The sequence below is a fragment of the Brachycentrus maculatus genome, unplaced genomic scaffold, assembly GCF_059751285.1.
Source record: "Brachycentrus maculatus isolate JH-2025_06_01 unplaced genomic scaffold, ASM5975128v1 h1tg000696l, whole genome shotgun sequence".
In the NCBI taxonomy this organism is placed as follows: Eukaryota; Metazoa; Arthropoda; class Insecta; order Trichoptera; family Brachycentridae; genus Brachycentrus; species Brachycentrus maculatus.
In genome coordinates, this window is record NW_028281428.1 from 523,151 (window position 1) to 542,332 (window position 19,182).

The window sequence follows — 19,182 nt, forward strand, 5'->3', positions numbered from 1 at the left end:
TCCAAAATAAACATAAAATTTGGAGTCCACAAATCGCTCACTCCTTTCAACAACGTCATATATCAAAAATCGTCATTTTTTTAGTTGTTCATGTTTACGGAATTCCCAGAAAATATACTAAATCCCAGTAAATGCGGCATATTTTTAACTTAACATTTACCCGCTACATGGCAGAAAGTGTTGTTTTTGCATTTTGAAGAAAAGGTATTGTTTAATTATTTTTTTAAATATAGTTAATATTTTTCAAATGGAGAAAAAACATTCAGGTTTTACCTAAAAAGATCAGTTGCACAGTAAAAAGTTCAATAAGTGGCTTGATATTTATTTTTAATACATTTTATAATATTTTTAAACTTTAAAAATGATCTCCTGAAAAATCAAGTATTTTGATTTGTGACGTTGTTGAAAGGAGTGAGCGAAATAGGATAATGGACCGTATAAAGTATCATTGAAAAACTTTAAAAAAAGATAGAATTCTCCATTTAATATCCACCTCCAAAGTGTAGTTGTTAGCCCGTGTGGCTACTGTGCTGGAGGTCCCCAGGTTCGATTATCAGGGAAGTCAAAACAAGTGATTTTTCACTCCTTTTTTTTCAACATTTATTTATTATTACTTACCTGAAGTGCGGGTCTGATCACCTTTGCTTCATGTATTTGATGATAGAATTAACACTGCTTATACATACACGACGCAGTGCCCAATGCGGCATTGGATGTGGATAAGAGTTTGAAGAATGTTTTTGTACTAAAAAAACTGATTTAACCCCTTAATGTAATATATCAAGAGACATATTACCTTAAGGGGTTAAATTCAGCATTTTTATTATAATCAGGCAATGACTGGCCTAAGTGATCACTGTATATACCCATATTACTTCCATTCATGAAAGTTGTATACATAGAGTACATTCATGTAGGACAGAATGGTCAGAAATATCGCAGTACACAAAGTGAACACTTAAGCCAGCCAATACCAGGTCATAGGTGCTGTGAATAGTCAGACTTTCATATTACCTTTAAACATCTCGTATCTGAATGATGCCTCATCCATCGTAGTGCGGGAATAAAACAAGTAAGTAGTAATTCTCAACATTTTTATTTATTATTTATAATTCACTCTCCTTATAATATATAACTTTAGATAAAATTCAATTCAACTAGGCAACTTCTTATTATCAACGTAAGGAAAGTACATTTCATGGCTTAGTATTACATACAATGTATAATAGAAAGCATGACCCTGAATACTGCGCCATCAGAAGTCTTCGTGAACCATGTCATCACCCAAAATGGAAAATGAGAGTGTCAACAAAATAAAATGGATCGTCATTGATATTTTCAATAGTAAAACTAACACTTTCCTTCGATAAACAAAAAATTTCGATGATAATTTTACAATTCGGATAGCGAAAACATTCGCAACATTCATTTAAAATAATTTAATAAATATTAGTGGATAAGAAACGAGCATTTTATATGACAAAAAGTGATACATGAAATGAAATTATTAATACTGCCGCACTCGGAAACTGAGATATTGCAAGAGATTGAAAGACAAATTACATTTAACCACATGTGCAATATTCATTTAAAACAATTAACCCTAGATTCATTTGTTCGCCTCCAAAATACAATGGTTGATCTTTCGTGTTGGAGGTCTAAATAAATATAATGTAGGTGATGTAATATCAGCCAGGATTGGCACCTAAGGCGATGAACTAATTGATTAGTAATTAGCGATCGAGATAATATAGTGCCTTATGCGTCATTGGGTGCAGAAGGGTTAGAAGAAGATTCGTACCCGTATCTGTAAGTGCTGGTATACCCTTTCCTCTTTCAGACTAGCACATTCAGAATGAAATAATTACGTAATAAAAAAATTGTGTATTAAACCAAATTTCCATATTAAAATATGTTTATAGTAAAATAAATTCAGCATACTTTTTATATACAATATTTTGAGCGAGTCCAATTCATTGTTTACAAATCTGGGTTTATCCATTTAGGAGTTATTCATATTGATATATCAACAATATGAAGAAGAATACATATAATAGTCTGAGTATTACAGGGCTTGCAACCTATAATTGCCTGGTTTAAGTGATCCAAAAACCAGTCTATTGTAGGTCGTAAACTCTGTAAATATCCAGACATCTATTTGTATATTCTTCTTGAGATATCAATACTTTTATCTATTTGAGATATCAATACATTTTATATGATTCGATCTATACTAAAAAGTGTGCATTTAAGTGTTGTAGTCTGACGGTTGAAAGGTTATGAATTCACTGGTTAATACTGTAACTACGAAATGGCTTAAAAAAAAGTTTTTTTTCATAATAGTTCTTTGTGGAATTCTAAATGCAATCTAAACATCAAAACCTAAAAATGATAACAAAAAAATTGCAATCTTAGAGTCAAATATAAAATTACTCATTTTCTGCACGTAAAATGCATTTTTTGCTTTTATGTTTAGTCCGCCTCCGTAGTGTAATGGTCAGCACGCTCGGCTACCGTTCTGGAGGTCCCGGGTTCGATTCCCAAGGGGGGTAAAATAAATATAAGTGATTTTTTCACTGTCATATTTATTCAATATTACCCTGGACTGGTACCTGAAGCGGAGGGCTGATCACCTTTCCTTCATGTGTAAACGATCAAGATAACACTGCGTTTATATGACGCAGTGCCCTATGCACCATTGGGGTGCGGATAAGGGTTTTATTATTTTATTATTTATTATGTTCAGTACGGCAGTATAGACATTAATATATTTTGAAAGATTTTTAAAGAATACAAGAAAAAAATTAAAGATAAATCATTTCCCATAAGATGTCATGAACTATTCATTAAGAGAATTGACTCAGTGGTATGCAAAAAGCATTCTGTATTATAAAATAATGAAAAAATTTAACTAGGAAGCATTGAGTTTTTTAAACAATAGAATCACGAGGGCAACAAATACAAATACTCAAATATAGTCGAGAATTCTCAAGACTATAACGTTTAATATAAACATAACAAGTAAGATTACTCGTCCAATCAGCTTACAATTTGTAGGTACATTATTTTTTAATTTAAACTAAAATAAACATCATGGCAGTTGGTAACCAAACACAATAGAAATGTGTTAAAAAACTACATATATATATATATATATATATATATATATATATATATATATATATATATATATATATATATATATAAATAAAACCCTACACTGCATTTTTTGTAAAGAAAAAGTTAAAGATGAAATAAAGACTTAATTCCAAATGATCGTAACTGATTTTTAGTATATTAAAATATTTTGAGTAAAATGCTAGATTAATTGTTTTAACTGATATTTCCTGATGAATTATATTTAAAATATGTTAATGTGAAAATGTTTAAATGATGAAAATGTTTTTAAAAATGACCTTGTCAACATTCTAGAATACAAAAGACTTGATTGGAGAGCAAATACATATTGCTTATTATTAAAATGTAGTTGAAAAATATGAACAATTAAAACAATTTTTTTAAGTATGGTTATAAACGATACACAGATGCCAAACACCTTATTTTTGCAACAATAAAAAATACTACTCCTTAAACAATTTTACCAGAACCTATTTAAAAAATGATAAGTAATTACCCAGTAAAAAAAATATTGCAATTACAGCAAAATGGAGGCAAGTCTATCAGCATGCGATATGGGCAAAACATGATCCATAAAACAAAAATAAGACGTAATTATATTTTTAGACTTTATTTCTCTATTTATAATTAAAATGTATCGTTAACAAATGCAGTGCAAGGTCAAGAAATCCTAAGTACCTTACATTAAAACAAAATATTAGATTTGAATGAATCAATTATTGTTAATATCATCACCGGAAATATGAATAAACACAAAAGCGTTGGGAACACGGAATACGCATGACTTTACAAACATTAAATTGAAACAGGGTATGTGATTTTGCTCACATTCATTGTTTAAAAAACATCAGAATACATTTTTCTATTTGCTAGCTACCTATAAACATTTAAATGCATCATTTTGTTTAGAAATTCTCAATTATAAATAGGGCACTTATATCTTGTAAAAAGCAAGAATTCAACTCAATATTAAATAGAAATGATTGTCCTTAAGATTTATGCACTTATTTTAATGCAAAATATTCAAATCTCCTTTTAACACCAACTAAACGAATTCCTAGATCTTACAGATTAACCAACAATTGGTAATAGCCCTGGAGCATATTTTGCAAAAAAATGCCCAACTTTGAACGTTAACTTGAGAGTTCGTATTTGAGAATGAGAGAAATGTATATTATAATTACATATTATTTTTTTGGGGTATGTAATTACATATTGAAAAAGCAACTTTAATAAATCATCCTAATAATAATAAATAAAAGATGTCAAGATTCGGGGTATGGTATGGTGTCACAACTAATTTGAAACGCGATTATCAGGTTCATAGGAGATTTAGAGACTGAGAAAATAGCAGTGAAAGATAAATTTATATTAAAAAAATACAGTAAAGACAGTTTATCTTTAAAACCATGAAGGATAGCTTAATTCTGTTCAAATAATATTCTAGAACCTGAAATTGAATGTCACTCGAATTCTATAGATATCATATCATTATAATTCACATTAAGAAAGATTTATTTTATTTATTGTTTCGGCATTCACTCTGTGGTAAGACATGATGAAATTGTAAAAGAAAAACACTAGTTTTTTACCGCTCGAGTCGAGTGATAAAAAACAAGAGTTTTTCTTTTACAATAAAGTTATACATAACACTTTTTAAAAAGAAAAAGTTCTCTTTGTGTCTCTTGAAAAGTTGCCATATATTAATTCATATTTCCGGTGACGATTGGTCACTAATACGACGCATTGTTTGGGGATCGAAGCAGTCTTGTATTTACACGATAAATTATCTATTTAGTATAGTAAAAACATGATCATCAAAATACTTCATTTCAAAATTTGCATTAGAAAAATATATCGTTTATTAAATCTACTTGTTTAATTCGATAGAAAACATTGGTCCCGCACGCCCCTTATCGGCTTTCGAACGATTCAACTTTCAAACGACTAACCTTAACAATGTTCTTAACACTAGCTCTACATAACTTGTAAATAAATTACACTTAGATTTGTAAAAAAAAGAAAAACTAATAATCCTAGGACAGAGATCACAGCCGTTTTGAATCGGGTCGAGGTATATTACACGGCACTGTATTTGGTATTATCATGCCTTGTGTATGTACAAAAGTTGCGACGCTTCTCACTTCGCACACTCCATGGCCTCAGAATAACACCGGAGGTGGTTCGTCCAAGTAACTTGACTCCGGGGAACAAAACTGATCTGTGACGGGACACTCCGCTGTTTCTTACGGTCACAGAAACACTCCCCCCCTCCCTACTCGCCGCACAATCCCCGAGGATAAGGAACCTTTACAGGTTGTAGTGACACCGTCTCGAGGAACGGTCCTGTTATCCTATCGCCGTCAGAGTTGACCGCTTTCTCGCAGCATCTTCCGCCGTTGGTCTGAAAAATATATTCAAATTTTACTATTTAATAAATAAAATAAATTATTAAATTATAGACATATATTTTTATTTGACTCTCTTAGATTATTCACAGTTAAGCAGATAGTGGTAGAATTTTTATTTACACCAACAAACTTACCCAGTTATTATATGATGCATGATATTCCTTTCAGACCTGAAGCCAAAAATAGTTTTTCCTCGTGACATTGAAAAAGTTAATAAAAATTGTTTGTAACATGCAATCAAATATGACATGGCTGAACGATGGAATCTAATTCAGATCTATCCGCTTCCACTATCCATTTTTTAATAGCACTTTTATTTTCACTTTTTTTATGGATAGTAGAAGCAGTTTATACAAATTTATTTCATAATTATCAAAGGTCTTTTCATCAAAACAGGCATGTGTTATGTTTCGTTTGATGTGTTTCCGTGTTTTGTATCAGACAATGGATAATTCTACTACCCCCTCTTCAACCTTCAATGTCCCAAGGACCCAACTCTAAAATTTGGGATTAGCTTCACATACGGTGTTTGAAAATGATGCGGAATGCATCGAAACACGTGTCACAGTAGATTTTAAGAAATAGTGGTATTTACTAAGTAAAACATTAATTAAAAATGGATAGATTTTACCACAAAGTGACTGCCGAATCAATTAATGGAAAAACACCCACGTTGTTAAAAATGATAAGCTTTGTTACTGATTTGTAAAAATCGCGTAGGTATACCTGTAGATGTGTGTAGAGTGAGAGGCGTTGTGGTAGATGGCGGTGAGGGGGAGGCGGGCGGCCTTGCGGTCCCGCCTTCTCTGCAACACGGCCCGACCCAGAGCTCCCGGCCAGAGGGAAGCACTCAGGGACCTCCAGACCAGCCTTTTACGAGAAAATATATATAATTAGTGCGCCGATACAATGTGAGAACAGAAACCAAGTGTTTTCTTAAAACAAAATATCAATTGGAAGCACATGCGGTTTCAACCCAATTCCACTCAGGAATTCGGGAGTGGAAATGAAAATATTACCATAAATCGCTCGATCTTTTCAAGAACGTCATAAATAAAATAACTTATTTTTAGGAGGTTTTTTAGGAGAATGTTTTTAAAGTTTAAAAATATTATACAATGTATTAAAAATAAATATCAAGCCACTTATTAAACTTTTTACTGTGCAAAAGATTTTTTTAGGTAAAACCTTGAAAAGGTTTTTTTCGGTTTGAAAAATATTTAGTATTTTTAAAAAAATTATTAAACAATACCTTTACTTCAAAATGCAAAAACAACACTTTCGGCCCTGTAGCGAGTAAATATTAAGTTAAAAATATGCCCCTTTTGCTGGGATATAGTACATTTTCTGGGCATTCTGAAAACATGCACAACTGAAAATTGTCAATTTTTGATTTATGACGTTCTTGAAAGGAGTGAGCGAAACGTCAATTTAGATTTAAGAGTACGTAGTGAAGCAATAGATTAAGGGTTTCTTGATTTGATGGATTTCGATGTTAAAATTTATTCGTTCTTGTTTGAAATTAAATAGATTCTTCAGAAAGCGGCTGTTTTCGATGGAGTTTCCAAGACAATCCAAAATAAATAATTTGATTTACTACCCCTTTTTAAGAGAAATGGACTGCTGGCATTTTCAGTCAACGGCCTCCTCTGATTGTAAGGTAAGTAACATACCTCACAGCAGTATTCACGTTTCAATTTTTTAACCGTATGACCCATAAGGGGATCACAGTGGTATTCATGACTCAGTAGCTGGATATAGCTCTGTAGATTAGGGTGAGCATTAAGTAGAGCGTTACCTGGGAGTGAGGGCGATGACCACACTCAGCACGATGACCAGCCAGTACTCCGGGGTGGCCATGGCGGTCTCCATGACCCAGTAGTTGGAGGGCAGCCCCATGCACTGCACACAGATGGCGCTGTAGATCAGGGAGAAGCCGTAGTAAGCGCCCAGCGATCCCAGCAGTGACAACACATGGAGAATAGTCTAAGGAAAAAAAATACATGCATCCATTTAAAACTGATAGCCAACTCACTATAGTATATATATTTTTTTAAATAATAAAACAATAACTTTATAGATTTTTAGACTAATATCGCTAACAACGAAACCTGGTCACCGGTCAGATAAAATAAGAGGGCAAAAAAACTATATGGACTAACTAATCATCATGCCGCTTCTCCACAGAGGTAGGCAGAGAGAACAGAACCCCACACCAATGTCTTTGGAAACATCCTTCGCCTCTTCCACATCCATGCATTTCCTCATACATACACGCTGATTATTCCAACTCCTGACCTGACCACTTTCAAGTATTTAAAATACTTGATCATGCCATGTTTGCCTCGGTCTTCCGTTGCGTCTATTACTAAATATTATACTTACTTCAGCCTTTTTCTTATGTCCAGTATTGAACAAAGGCCGCTTCTTGGACTTCCACAGTTCTCTGTTGGACGCGACTCTCTTCCAGTGCAAGCTTATCAATTTTTTTAATATAATTGTACCATCTTGTCTGGGCCCTACCCATTACTATGTATATAGATGTGTTTTATTAAATACAATGCATTTCCACCAAGAAATGTCAGTACAAAAGTATGTTTCAAAGTTATTGTTAACACACCTTGGACTGGAAAGGTATTCCTACCCGTTTGGTCGATTGATTCTTAAGAACAGGAAGGGTATTTTTACATTCTCCGCCAGCCTCATTTCAAAGACAGAAAATAAGGAATTATCCAATGTTTTTATATGAATATTACATACCAATCTCTTTGATAAGGTCTTATCTACACATAATTATCAAATCCCATCGCCAGCGGTCCATGGGTGAAAAAAATACCCATCTGAAATGTGTTAAGTAAATATGCAAGCTCATATTTATTTCACTTGTATCTATTACGACAGCATGTGGAGCAAAGGACAAATGAATTTTTGCCCATCGGAATGTGTAACTGTACCTGGATTTTTTATTTGGGGACTGGAAAGGTCAAAACAATTTTTAGCTTATAATTTGACCAGTTAATTTATTTACAAAATTTTTGATCAAATTCGAAACATGGTGTTTGAATTCACTAGAATTTCTAAAAAACTCTTTTAAAATGTTGTAAAAAAAAGGTTAATACAACTTTAGGTACTTTCAGTCTTTAGGTAGGTAAGTCAGTGTTCCGCAAACTTTTTATATTCAAGGTACACCTACCAAATTAAGAAATTTCAGAGGAGCATATTTACCATATTATGGTAACATATTTAACATATTATGTTTAATTCAAAATGAGAGCCTATTTAAATGAGCAGAGGCAATCAAAATTTGGAGCAATTATGTTATTTTCACAAAACTAGACTTTTTTCCACGGCATACCGACTAATCACCACGGTACACGAGTGTGCCACGGCACACACTTTGCGGAACAATGCTCTAAGTGGTAGTTGATGAAAAATGTTATAAAGCTATGGGAATTAAGAAATGTCAGACTGACCCAACTCCTGGTCTCGATGGCGACGTGGCACAGCATGACGACGATGCAGGAGCTGGAGATGATGGCCCCGAAGGAGTACAGGTCCACGGGCCCGCCCCACAGCGCATGCAGCGCCGTGAAGAACAGCGCCACGCTCTGGTACAGCGCGTCGGCCATGGCCAGCCAGTAGGAGCGCGGCCGGTATGTGCTGCCCAGCCGCGACGCCGCGTACAGCCCCGGCCGCTCCAGCAGCAGCGCTTCCGGCGCCACGCGGTCGTACACCCCTGGACACGAGCGGAGACATGAGTCATGCAATACTAGTAGGAGCGCGGCCGGTAAAAAAAATGAACCAATGACTCCATCTGCCCAGAAAACCCAGAAGCCTTTGTCGAGACACCCTACATCCATTAAAAAGTCATTGTTTGGTGTGCCTTATGGGCAGATGGAATCATTGGCCCATAATTTTTTTAAAGATTATACTGGCCAGAATGTTATGGTCAATGAAGAGAACTACAGAACCATGATTACTGACTCCTTCGTACCTCAGTTGAATGGCATTGATGTGACAGAACTGTGGTTTCAACAAGATCGTCCAACATACCACATGGCAGGAGCCACCATCAATTTATTATGGGAAATTTAAATTTGAATACCTCTAAAAAAAAACTATGTGTGTGATAATAATTTATTTAATTAAAAATTTTACCAATGGCAAGAGGTGGTAGAGAAGTGAAGAAGAGATTGTAGAGCATTAGGAACATCTGATCCACCATAACGCAGGCCGACCAGCCGCAGAACAGTTGGAACCAGAATACGAGGAACACAAATGTCTGCAAAAATAAAATAAGAACATGTTTAAAATATTTTTTTCATTTTCTCAGTTTCTCACACAATAGTAAAATATGAAGGGTAACTTACGGCATTTTTGTAGAAAAAGTAGAGTATCATCCTGGCCAAGCGATTATAGCACCAGTGGCCATGGACGAGAAGGAACCTTTCCAGATATTTAAACCTGGAGATGGCAAAGTCCGACGCCATGACGGCTTGCATTCCTTCCATTCCGGATATACCTGAGAAGTAAATTCATTAAGAAATCGAACGATTAGAATACAAAAAGGAATATGTCCATGATACAAAGTGAAAATGGCATCAATAACACTTTACAGGGGAGTTATTCGTAAAGTTGTAAACATTTGACAGCCACCGTGCCATTACGCATCCCTGTTTAACATCTTTAGAGATCTCAAACCTCAATGTAAATGAACCACTTATCTTGATACTTTCCTGCTTTACTACTTACATATTTTCAAAATAATAATAAAAATTTATTATTCTCAATATTATTCATATTTAAAGCATTTACTTTGTGGTGCATGTTTTAACCTCGGCTCGTAACGCATGTCTGTGCTGAAACCTTTAGTGTATGTTGGTTTTCGGGTCGACCAAAAGTCGCATGTCTTAGACATTTTGTGTAGTTTTGAGTGTGTAAATGGTGCTATGGTGGTGAAGGGTGGTATTGTTTGCATGCTGTGGTAGTGATTGTCCTGACGAAGAGACGGGTACATCTCGAAACCGTAACCATAAAAATCTCGGTGAGTGGTTATATACCAATATTGTTAACATTTTTGTAAAAAAATTAATAAGTAAAAATTTATTGTTACCTATGCCAACATCCGCCGTCTGTATCATGGAGACATCGTTGGCACCGTCACCTATCGCTAAAGTAGTTACACCCATTTCTTCTTTCACAACCTGCGGAAATGTTCAAAAGACAATCAATGATTATTGTATTTTATAACATCACAAATAACATAATTATAACTTTATAAAAATTGTCACTTTAGGTGTGAAATTATTATAATACTGAACTCTGGAATGTACTACATAGTGTCAACTGCGGAGTGTAATAAACATACGTAGGACATTGTTTTGACATAACAGGGTTCACACACAATTAAGTTATAATCTTGTTGAATTTTGCAAGGAATGTGGCAACAACATAGCCGCAATAGTTTGAACACCCCCATGGCCTGGCAAGAGGATTCTAGATTTGTCTCTCCTAGTGTAATGTTTGTTTTGTCCACCTCCGTAGTGTAATGGTCAGCACGCTCGGCTACAGCACGATCGGCTACGATTCCCAAGGGGGGTAAAATAAATATAAGTGATTTTTTCACTGTCATATTTATTCAATATTACCCTGGACTGGTACCTGAAGCGGAGGGCTGATCACCTTTCCTTCATGTGTAAACGATAAAGATAACACTGCGTTTATATGACGCAGTGCCTTATGCACCATTGGGGTGCGGATAAGGGTTTTATTATTATTATTATTATTAGAAACCACTAAGAGCTACCTAGTAATACTCATTTATAATACTAATCATCTTCCACCACCTTAGTACATAAAAAATTTCATTTTAAAAGATTTTATTATTTATTATAAAAAACAATGTTGTATTAAAAACACAAAGTGATAAATTAAATAGTTTAACAAAAAAACATTTAATTATTATGTATGCTAAATGTTTAAAAGAAGGTGACGTTTTATTTAAAAAACGCATAAAAATGGAATGGAAATAAAATTGAAAGGAAATTAAGATAAAAAATATGTCAAATGTTTTATTTTTTTTCTCTTTGGTGTACGCCTTGATGCCTTTTTTTAAGAAAGATTAACCTCCTGTGATGTGATTCCCAGCTGTCAATCCATCTCTTTGGTAGTCTGCCTGGAAGTCATCTTCTTAGGGTTGGCCGTGGAATGCAATGTGGGGGAGTCTGGATGGTTCCATTCTCCTCACATGCGCTACTATTGTCTCCTTCGTTGCCTTCTCCACCTAACGAAATCTTCCATCTTGCATATTTCTCTTATCCTTATGTTCCTTATTCTGTCTCAGACTCTTGCTAGATATGCTGCTTAGAGTCTTCATTTCAGACAGTCAAATGTATTTGTTTTTATATGTATGTATTTAAGTTATGTAACTAACTAACTAACCATCACGCCGCTTCTCCGCAGGGTAAGCAGAGAGAATCGAACACCACACCACTCTGTCTTTGCAAACATTCTTTGCCTCTTATGTTATGTATGTAAATAAAAAACAAAGATTCACAAGAGTTGTAATAATGCTTACTAGCAAATTATATTTTTTTACAGAAAAATGATTGTTTCAATTATGAAAATACTGGGTGGTACGCCATATATACTCATATATGCGTACTAGGGATTACTGTAATAACTTTTGAAGTGATACATATGCTGAAATTTTGGGATAAGTATGCGTTTGAGTATAATATTATATGTACCTTAACTATATAAGCCTTTTGTAGTGGCGTCGCTCTACAGCACAGTACTGAAATACACCGCCTCGTCAGTTCGAGGAATGGTCCCGTGAGATTAGATCTCTTGTCCAAAATGAATGTTAGTGTCTTCCCGTCCACCACCAGCGCCCGCCCCTTGCTAGATCTCGACGGTATCGGACTGATGACTATACTGTTTCCATCTTCACTAACACCGATGTTGTCCATACTGTCTAAATAACATCTGAAAGAAAAACGTAACATCAATAAATACATAAAATTACCTGTTTTAGATTTTTTAGCAGAATCGGCATATTTTTAACTTAATATTTACCCGCTACAGGGCAGAAAGTGTTATTTTTGCTTTTTGAAGAAAAGGTATCATTTAATTGTTTTTTTAAATAAACTAAATATTTTTCAAATGGAGAAAAACCTTCAGGTTTTACCTAAAAAGATCTGTTGCACAGTAAAAAGTTCAATAAGTGGCTTGATATTTATTTTTAATACATTGTATTATATTTTTAAACTTTAAAAAAGATGAAAAATCAAGTTTTTTTTATATATGACGCTGTTGAAAGGAGTGAGCGATATGCGAACAACAAATTTTTTATACAGGCGATAAAGCGGTTGCTATTTGCGACTTCGCATTAACAGTGAATAATGAGAATTTTGTGTGACATTGAAAATTTGTTGCCTGTTTCCCAAGAGCTTAAGAAGTCCCCAACAGCAATGATCTGTCAATTACAAACCTCTGTCAAGCAGTGAACTGAAGAATGCAAGACTCTGATTGTACATATTCAATGATTAGTTGAGATGTATTCGTTAGTTGATGTATTGATGAACTTACTTGATGGTAGACTCGGCTTGGGATTTGCTTCTCGCCATAAGTTTCAGCAGTTCCACCTGAGGAGGGAACAGTTTAGCGGAATACGCCACATTGATGGCGGTCTCCGGCTTGTCTCCCGTGAGCACCCACACCACGATACCGGCTTCTATAAGAGCGGCTATGGTTTGCGGAACCCCTTCCTGCAAGCGATCCTCAATCCCGGTAGCTCCCAGTAAGATGAAATTGTTTTCCAATTTGCCGTAACACTCTCTGATTTTTTTCTCTCGGTTATCTACACTCAGCTCTGCGTTCCTGAGCTCTTCCGCCCATTCGTCGTATTCCTCTATCGATATTACTCTCTTGGCGATGACCAGAGTGCGAAGTCCTTGTCTTCCGTAAGCGTCCAGTTGCTGCTGCGTTCTCATGAGCGCCGCTCTCTCGACGGAACCTTCCGGGGATGGGGCCAGAGCATCTAGCAACGTGGAATCCGCTCCTTTACAATAGACTGTCACGTGAGGAGAATTGGGCATCCTTACTACTATGGACATACATTTTCGTGTGGCGTCAAACGATAGGATGTTTAAGATTGGAATAGATATAAATTCGTGATTCATACTAATGATAACTTCACGCGGTGCTCTTTTTTCTAATCTGCACCCGTACGCGCAAGCTGCCTCTACAAGAGCCAACTCGTCCGGGCTTTCGGCTTCGAAGATTGGCTTCGAAACTGGCATAAATTCAGATGTAACGGAAGAATTGAGAGAGCTTTTACCATTTTCCCCGTTTCTATCGCGGTTGAATATTTGCAAAGAAGGAATTTGAAGAAATCTAGGCCTGTCCGGAGGAGAGTGAGGAATGGGAGGCAGAGCGGACTGCGAACGGGGGGAAGGAAGCGCGGAGGGGGGAGGAGACGGCGTAACGGATCGAGATTCCGCAAGTCTGGAATATTTCTCGGTGCTCAGTGGAGTCTGTTTGTTTTTAATCTTGGTGCCGTTGACTATAAATTTAGGCATACGCGTATTAGGGGGAGTTTCCACTATACCGCTGGCATCCATATTATCGTGATGCGGCTTATGACTGACGACTACGGTGTTGCATATAGCTAAAACATGGAGAAATTCTCTAACTCTTAAAGCGTGACTGCCGTCCGCGACATTCTCCGTAGCCAGTTCTTCGACTAACTGGGGATTAGCGGTAATGGGAGTAGCCGGCTCTGAGGAATTGACTGGTGACCCCATCGGATGTTGCGTTCTTTCGGGAGAAGAATGATTATAATCGACTCCGTTGATGGCGCATCTCCTGAACACCATCTTATTCTCCGTCAAGGTCCCCGTCTTGTCACTGAAGATGTACTCTATCTGCCCGAGTTCCTCCGTGATGTTGAGGGCTCGACACTCTATTCTCTTATCGGTAGTCGGATCATACAGATCGACATTGTTGTGTATGTGGTATATTTGCACAATTTTAGTCATCTCTATTGTGACATAGAGAGAAAGCGGTATCATGACCTGGAAACAAAATGAGATAAGAGATTATTTACTTGATTCAGAACATGTCAATTTAAGAAAGATTGTGTAAGACAGATAGATAAAATGTAATGACAAGACAAATACGACGGATTCTTTTTATGAATGGGGGATATGTTCCTTTGATTAGATTATTTTGTTTCAATGTTTGATTTGTTTCAAATTTACATAAAGTCAGCCATCATTTACCTAATTTGGACTATGCAAGATAGAATGACTGCAATACAGGTATTTTTATCGCAAGTAACACTGACCTGGAGTATTATGATGAATGTCCAAAAGCTGAGCAATCCCTCATAGGCGGGTTCCCATGCGTAGGGGATGTAGGGCGGCAGGGGACGCCGAGGAGACTGCGGGAGTCCCAGGGCTGCGCGGGGGCCCTGCTGCGTGGCACTGGGAGGGGCCGGAGCTTGTCTACAATTACGAAATATAATTGTAAAATTCACCAATACACAAACGTTTTTCAGTACGTGGATACGTGCCGCGCTTTGCGTATACGCGCTTGTCGTAGCGTGTTTAGCAGCGCCAGTAGTGCGCAGACCGTCGTACGCGGCGGTCATGTCGCTACGCTAGCTATTGCGGCTACTTCGATTTTTCTTGTTTTCAGATACTTACCAGAGCTAACATTTCAAAATTGTTATATTTCAACTTCAACTATGATCAATAAAAGCAACATTTAGGAATATTCATATTTTTTCCGTTTTTATATCACATTTTCATATGGTGTACAAAATACACATCACCGTTGCACGCGGAAGTTGTTTAGCACCGTAAGGGAAAGGTTAACATATTTAATTTGGCTTGACACTCTTGAAGGGTGTCATCAAATTAAAAGAAGGAAAAATGTTATATTTTGTACTTCATCTTGATGATGATGATTTCTCTTTAACAGTCCAGATGATGGATGATGAAATCCGGTACACCAGAGTAACAGTAACTACTGGCAGTACTAGCCGATAACCTATTGTAAAGCCAACCTGTCGAGCCACAGCTTGCATCCGACCGCCCCAGCACAGCACATCACCAGCAGCATGAGGACGCACCAGATCACATCGGTGTTCATCTGCCTCTCCAGCTTGGAACGCTTGTAGCGAGGCCCGCCATTGTTCAGCATCGCCTTAGTTTCGTGTCCTGAAAAATAATTTATTCACATTATAAAACAATGTAACATGTTCAGTAAACTCCGGATAACAAAAAGAGCAATGGAGTAAAGTATGCTAAACAGGGACCAAAAAACGAATGTTTGGATAAGGGAAAAGACCAAAGTAACAGATGTGACTCAAAGGATCGCGGAACAAAGGTGGAACTGGGCAGGTCATGTGGCACGTATGTCTGAGGATAGATGGACAAAAAGGTGCTTGACGGAGGCCTGGAACAGGATGCAGGAGCGTGTGTAGGCCCCAGACAAGATGGTCTGCTGACAGTAAAAAAGTGGCAGGCCTGCACAGAGTCGCGTTCAACAGAGAACTGTGGAAGTCCAAAAGGGAGGTCTTTACTCAACACTGGACACAAGAAGAAGGCTGAAGTAAGTAAGTAGTAACATGTTCAATAGATTCTTTAAATTAAACATTATAGTCGAGATAAAGGAAAACAATCCTGGGGTTGTAGAGATTTTTCATTCCTGAAAATTATATTACTCATACATTCATACTTGAAAGCGCTTAACAGTACAATATGCAATATCTGTGATATTTCTTCAAATTATCTATTCGTCTTGTATCTCCTTTTCTCAACCAAATAGTGTACAAGGCACTGTATCAAATCGATATGGCGTGAACTTGACTAGGATTATATGAAGGCAGAGTGATTAATCCTTTGTGAGTATAGGACTGTGAGTATAGTTTATTTTTGATTGGATGCGAATGACGTAATTGAGAATACCAGGATCATAACTGCAATATGGGAAAGGATATAAAGGAAGAATAGTAAGTAATAGTAAGTATTATAAGAAAGGAAAAGGAGAATAATAACAATGGCTAGGGCGTACTCATGCAAGAAGTGCAAAAAAGTCTTGTCCGCAAGTCTGGCCGTACATAGTCATCCAAACAAAACTTTCCTCAAAGGAATATGGGCGTACATATACAGCCGCGCTTATAACTAAAACCCGTTGATATTTATTTTAAAAATGGAATTTGTACTATCATCTGTGGTTGTATTTAAACACTAAAACCACACTTATTTTTCGGTTTTAACCACAACATTTTACTTAACATAAAGTTTGTGCGACGTCATCGATCGTAATGACATTGTCAAAGAAAACGCATGAAATAAAACATCAATAATTTTGATATAAAACATGTTTTCTGGTGGAAATATTTTTCTTAGTCAAGAAAATATGTTGCTAATAGCATTGACTAAATAGAAAAAAACATTCCCTAGATACAGTTTGGTCCACAGAAACTCATTCCCGGACAGGTTATTGATGAAAATTTTAATAACTATCATAAGTAGGCCTAATTTATTTTTAAACCCTTATCTGTACCCAATAGTGCATGGGGCACCGCATCATACAAATGCGGTGTTATCCTGATCATTAACACTTGGAGAAATGGTGATCAGCCCTCCGTTTCAGGTACCAGTCCAAAGTGTATATCTCCATTCAGAAGTAGCATTACACACTGACAATAAAAACATTTGTTTTTTACCACTCGAGTATTATATTTATTTTTAAGGACTAGTTTCGGAAGCTACAGATGCTTTCATCTACGGTTAGAATAAAAACTCATTTACAATTTAATCATGTCTTACCACAAAGGGAATGCCGAAACAATAAACAAAATGACAATAGTTACACTGACCTACTAGTTTAGAAGAAAATGATAGGTTTCAGGGTAGGGGCACGGGACATTTACCTGCGTACACCACGATGCCCTCCACGTAGTCGGTGTTCTTGACCCGGCACTCCCGCAGGAGCAGGTTGTCGGAGGAGAGCGGCACGCGGCGGCCCTCCGGGTGCAGCACGGCCCCGTGGAAGCGGTAGATCTTGGTGGAGGGCGCGTCCACCTCCACCACGCTCACAAACTTGCCCGCCGTGAACGACGATTGCTGCAAACATACAATTTATTTTAAAAAATCACGTCTAGGTACCGTCACTCAGTCACCTGACCTGACCTGACCTAACCTAACCCACCCTCACTCAGTGATACTATCTCACAATAGCACCTACTCTCATAAAACGGTACATTCATAAATTTGTGCAATAGTATTTTCACATAAAACTACGTACTTTCACACAATATTACCTATATTTGCACAATAACATCTACTTTTCTATTGATATAATGATATTTACACATAATAGTATGATACTTTCACATAATAGTTCGTACTTTCACATAATAGTATGTATTTTCACATAATAGTACGTACTTTCACGTCATAGTATGTACTTTCGCACAATAGTACCTACATTCACGCAATAGCTCCTATTTTGTCCGAATGTTATTTTCACATAATAGTATGTACTTTCACAGATTAGTTCCTACATTCACACAATAGCACCTACATTCTCACAACAATATTTTCACATAGTAATATGAGTACGTACTTTCACACAATAATACCTTTATTCACACAATACCACTTACTTTCTCACAAAGATTTTCTCCACACAATAACACCTACTTTATAGTATTATAAAAATTAAAAAAAATATTTATATAGTATTATAGTATGATACGTACCAACTCTCACATAATGTGTAGGTACTTTCAAACAAAAATTCCTAATTTTACACAAAAGTACCTACTGTCACACAATAGTACTGATTTTCACGCTGCGCGAGAAGACAACACGTGTGGCTTCTAGCGCAGTTGGTCGCATACTGAATTTCAAATTTTAAAGTACAACCTTAATAAATAAATAAGTAAATTTGATTTATATTTGAAGCACTAACTTTGTGATTTTTCATTTTATAATTTAAATGTTACTATGTTTTAAAATCACTATAAATATTTTATGACTTCATTATAATGTCTACCAGTTTCGAAGCTAACCGCTTCTTCATGGCGTCAACCGTTAGCGGAATAAATATATAAGTAAATATGATTATAATTTATATTTGAAGCACTAACTTCGTGATTTTCCATTTTATAATTAAAATGTAACTTTGTTTTAAAATCACTATAAATATTTTATTGTAACTTAATTATAATGTCTACCAGTTTCGAAGCTAACCGCTTCTTCATGGCGTCAACCGTTAGCGGAATAAATAAATAAGTAAATATGATTATAATTTATATTTGAAGCACTAACTTTGTGATTTTCCATTTTATAATTAAAATGTAACTTTGTTTTAAAATCACTATAAATATTTTATTGTAACTTAATTATAATGTCTACCGGTTTCGAAGCTAACCGCTTCTTTATCAAAACTAAAGAAGCGGTTAGCTTCGAAACCGGTAGACATTATAATAAAATATTTATAGTGATTTTAAAACAAAGTTACATTTTAATCATAAAATAAGTAAATGTTGCAAAAATATGAAAGTGTTTCAATAAATGGCATTGTGTTTTTCATTATGAACTAGGCGTAGATA

General features: G+C 35.9%; 1 protein-coding gene across 1 annotated transcript in view; it reads right to left on the reverse strand.

Moving 5' to 3' along the window:
* Nucleotides 1–3,220: 3,220 nt before the first annotated feature.
* Nucleotides 3,221–19,182, reverse strand: part of LOC148300537 (phospholipid-transporting ATPase VD-like) — a 114,177-nt gene continuing 98,215 nt past the window's right edge. The window contains exons 4-15 of the mRNA XM_088274649.1: nucleotides 17,497–17,689; nucleotides 15,622–15,775; nucleotides 14,899–15,058; nucleotides 13,140–14,626; nucleotides 12,299–12,536; nucleotides 10,663–10,753; nucleotides 9,920–10,071; nucleotides 9,708–9,831; nucleotides 9,023–9,285; nucleotides 7,348–7,535; nucleotides 6,276–6,419; nucleotides 3,221–5,542 (exon numbers count right to left, since the gene is read on the reverse strand). Of these exons, the coding sequence (XP_088130775.1) occupies nucleotides 5,488–5,542; nucleotides 6,276–6,419; nucleotides 7,348–7,535; nucleotides 9,023–9,285; nucleotides 9,708–9,831; nucleotides 9,920–10,071; nucleotides 10,663–10,753; nucleotides 12,299–12,536; nucleotides 13,140–14,626; nucleotides 14,899–15,058; nucleotides 15,622–15,775; nucleotides 17,497–17,689 (3,249 nt within the window). The 3' untranslated portion in view covers nucleotides 3,221–5,487. The remainder of the gene's footprint in view (nucleotides 5,543–6,275; nucleotides 6,420–7,347; nucleotides 7,536–9,022; nucleotides 9,286–9,707; nucleotides 9,832–9,919; nucleotides 10,072–10,662; nucleotides 10,754–12,298; nucleotides 12,537–13,139; nucleotides 14,627–14,898; nucleotides 15,059–15,621; nucleotides 15,776–17,496; nucleotides 17,690–19,182) is intronic.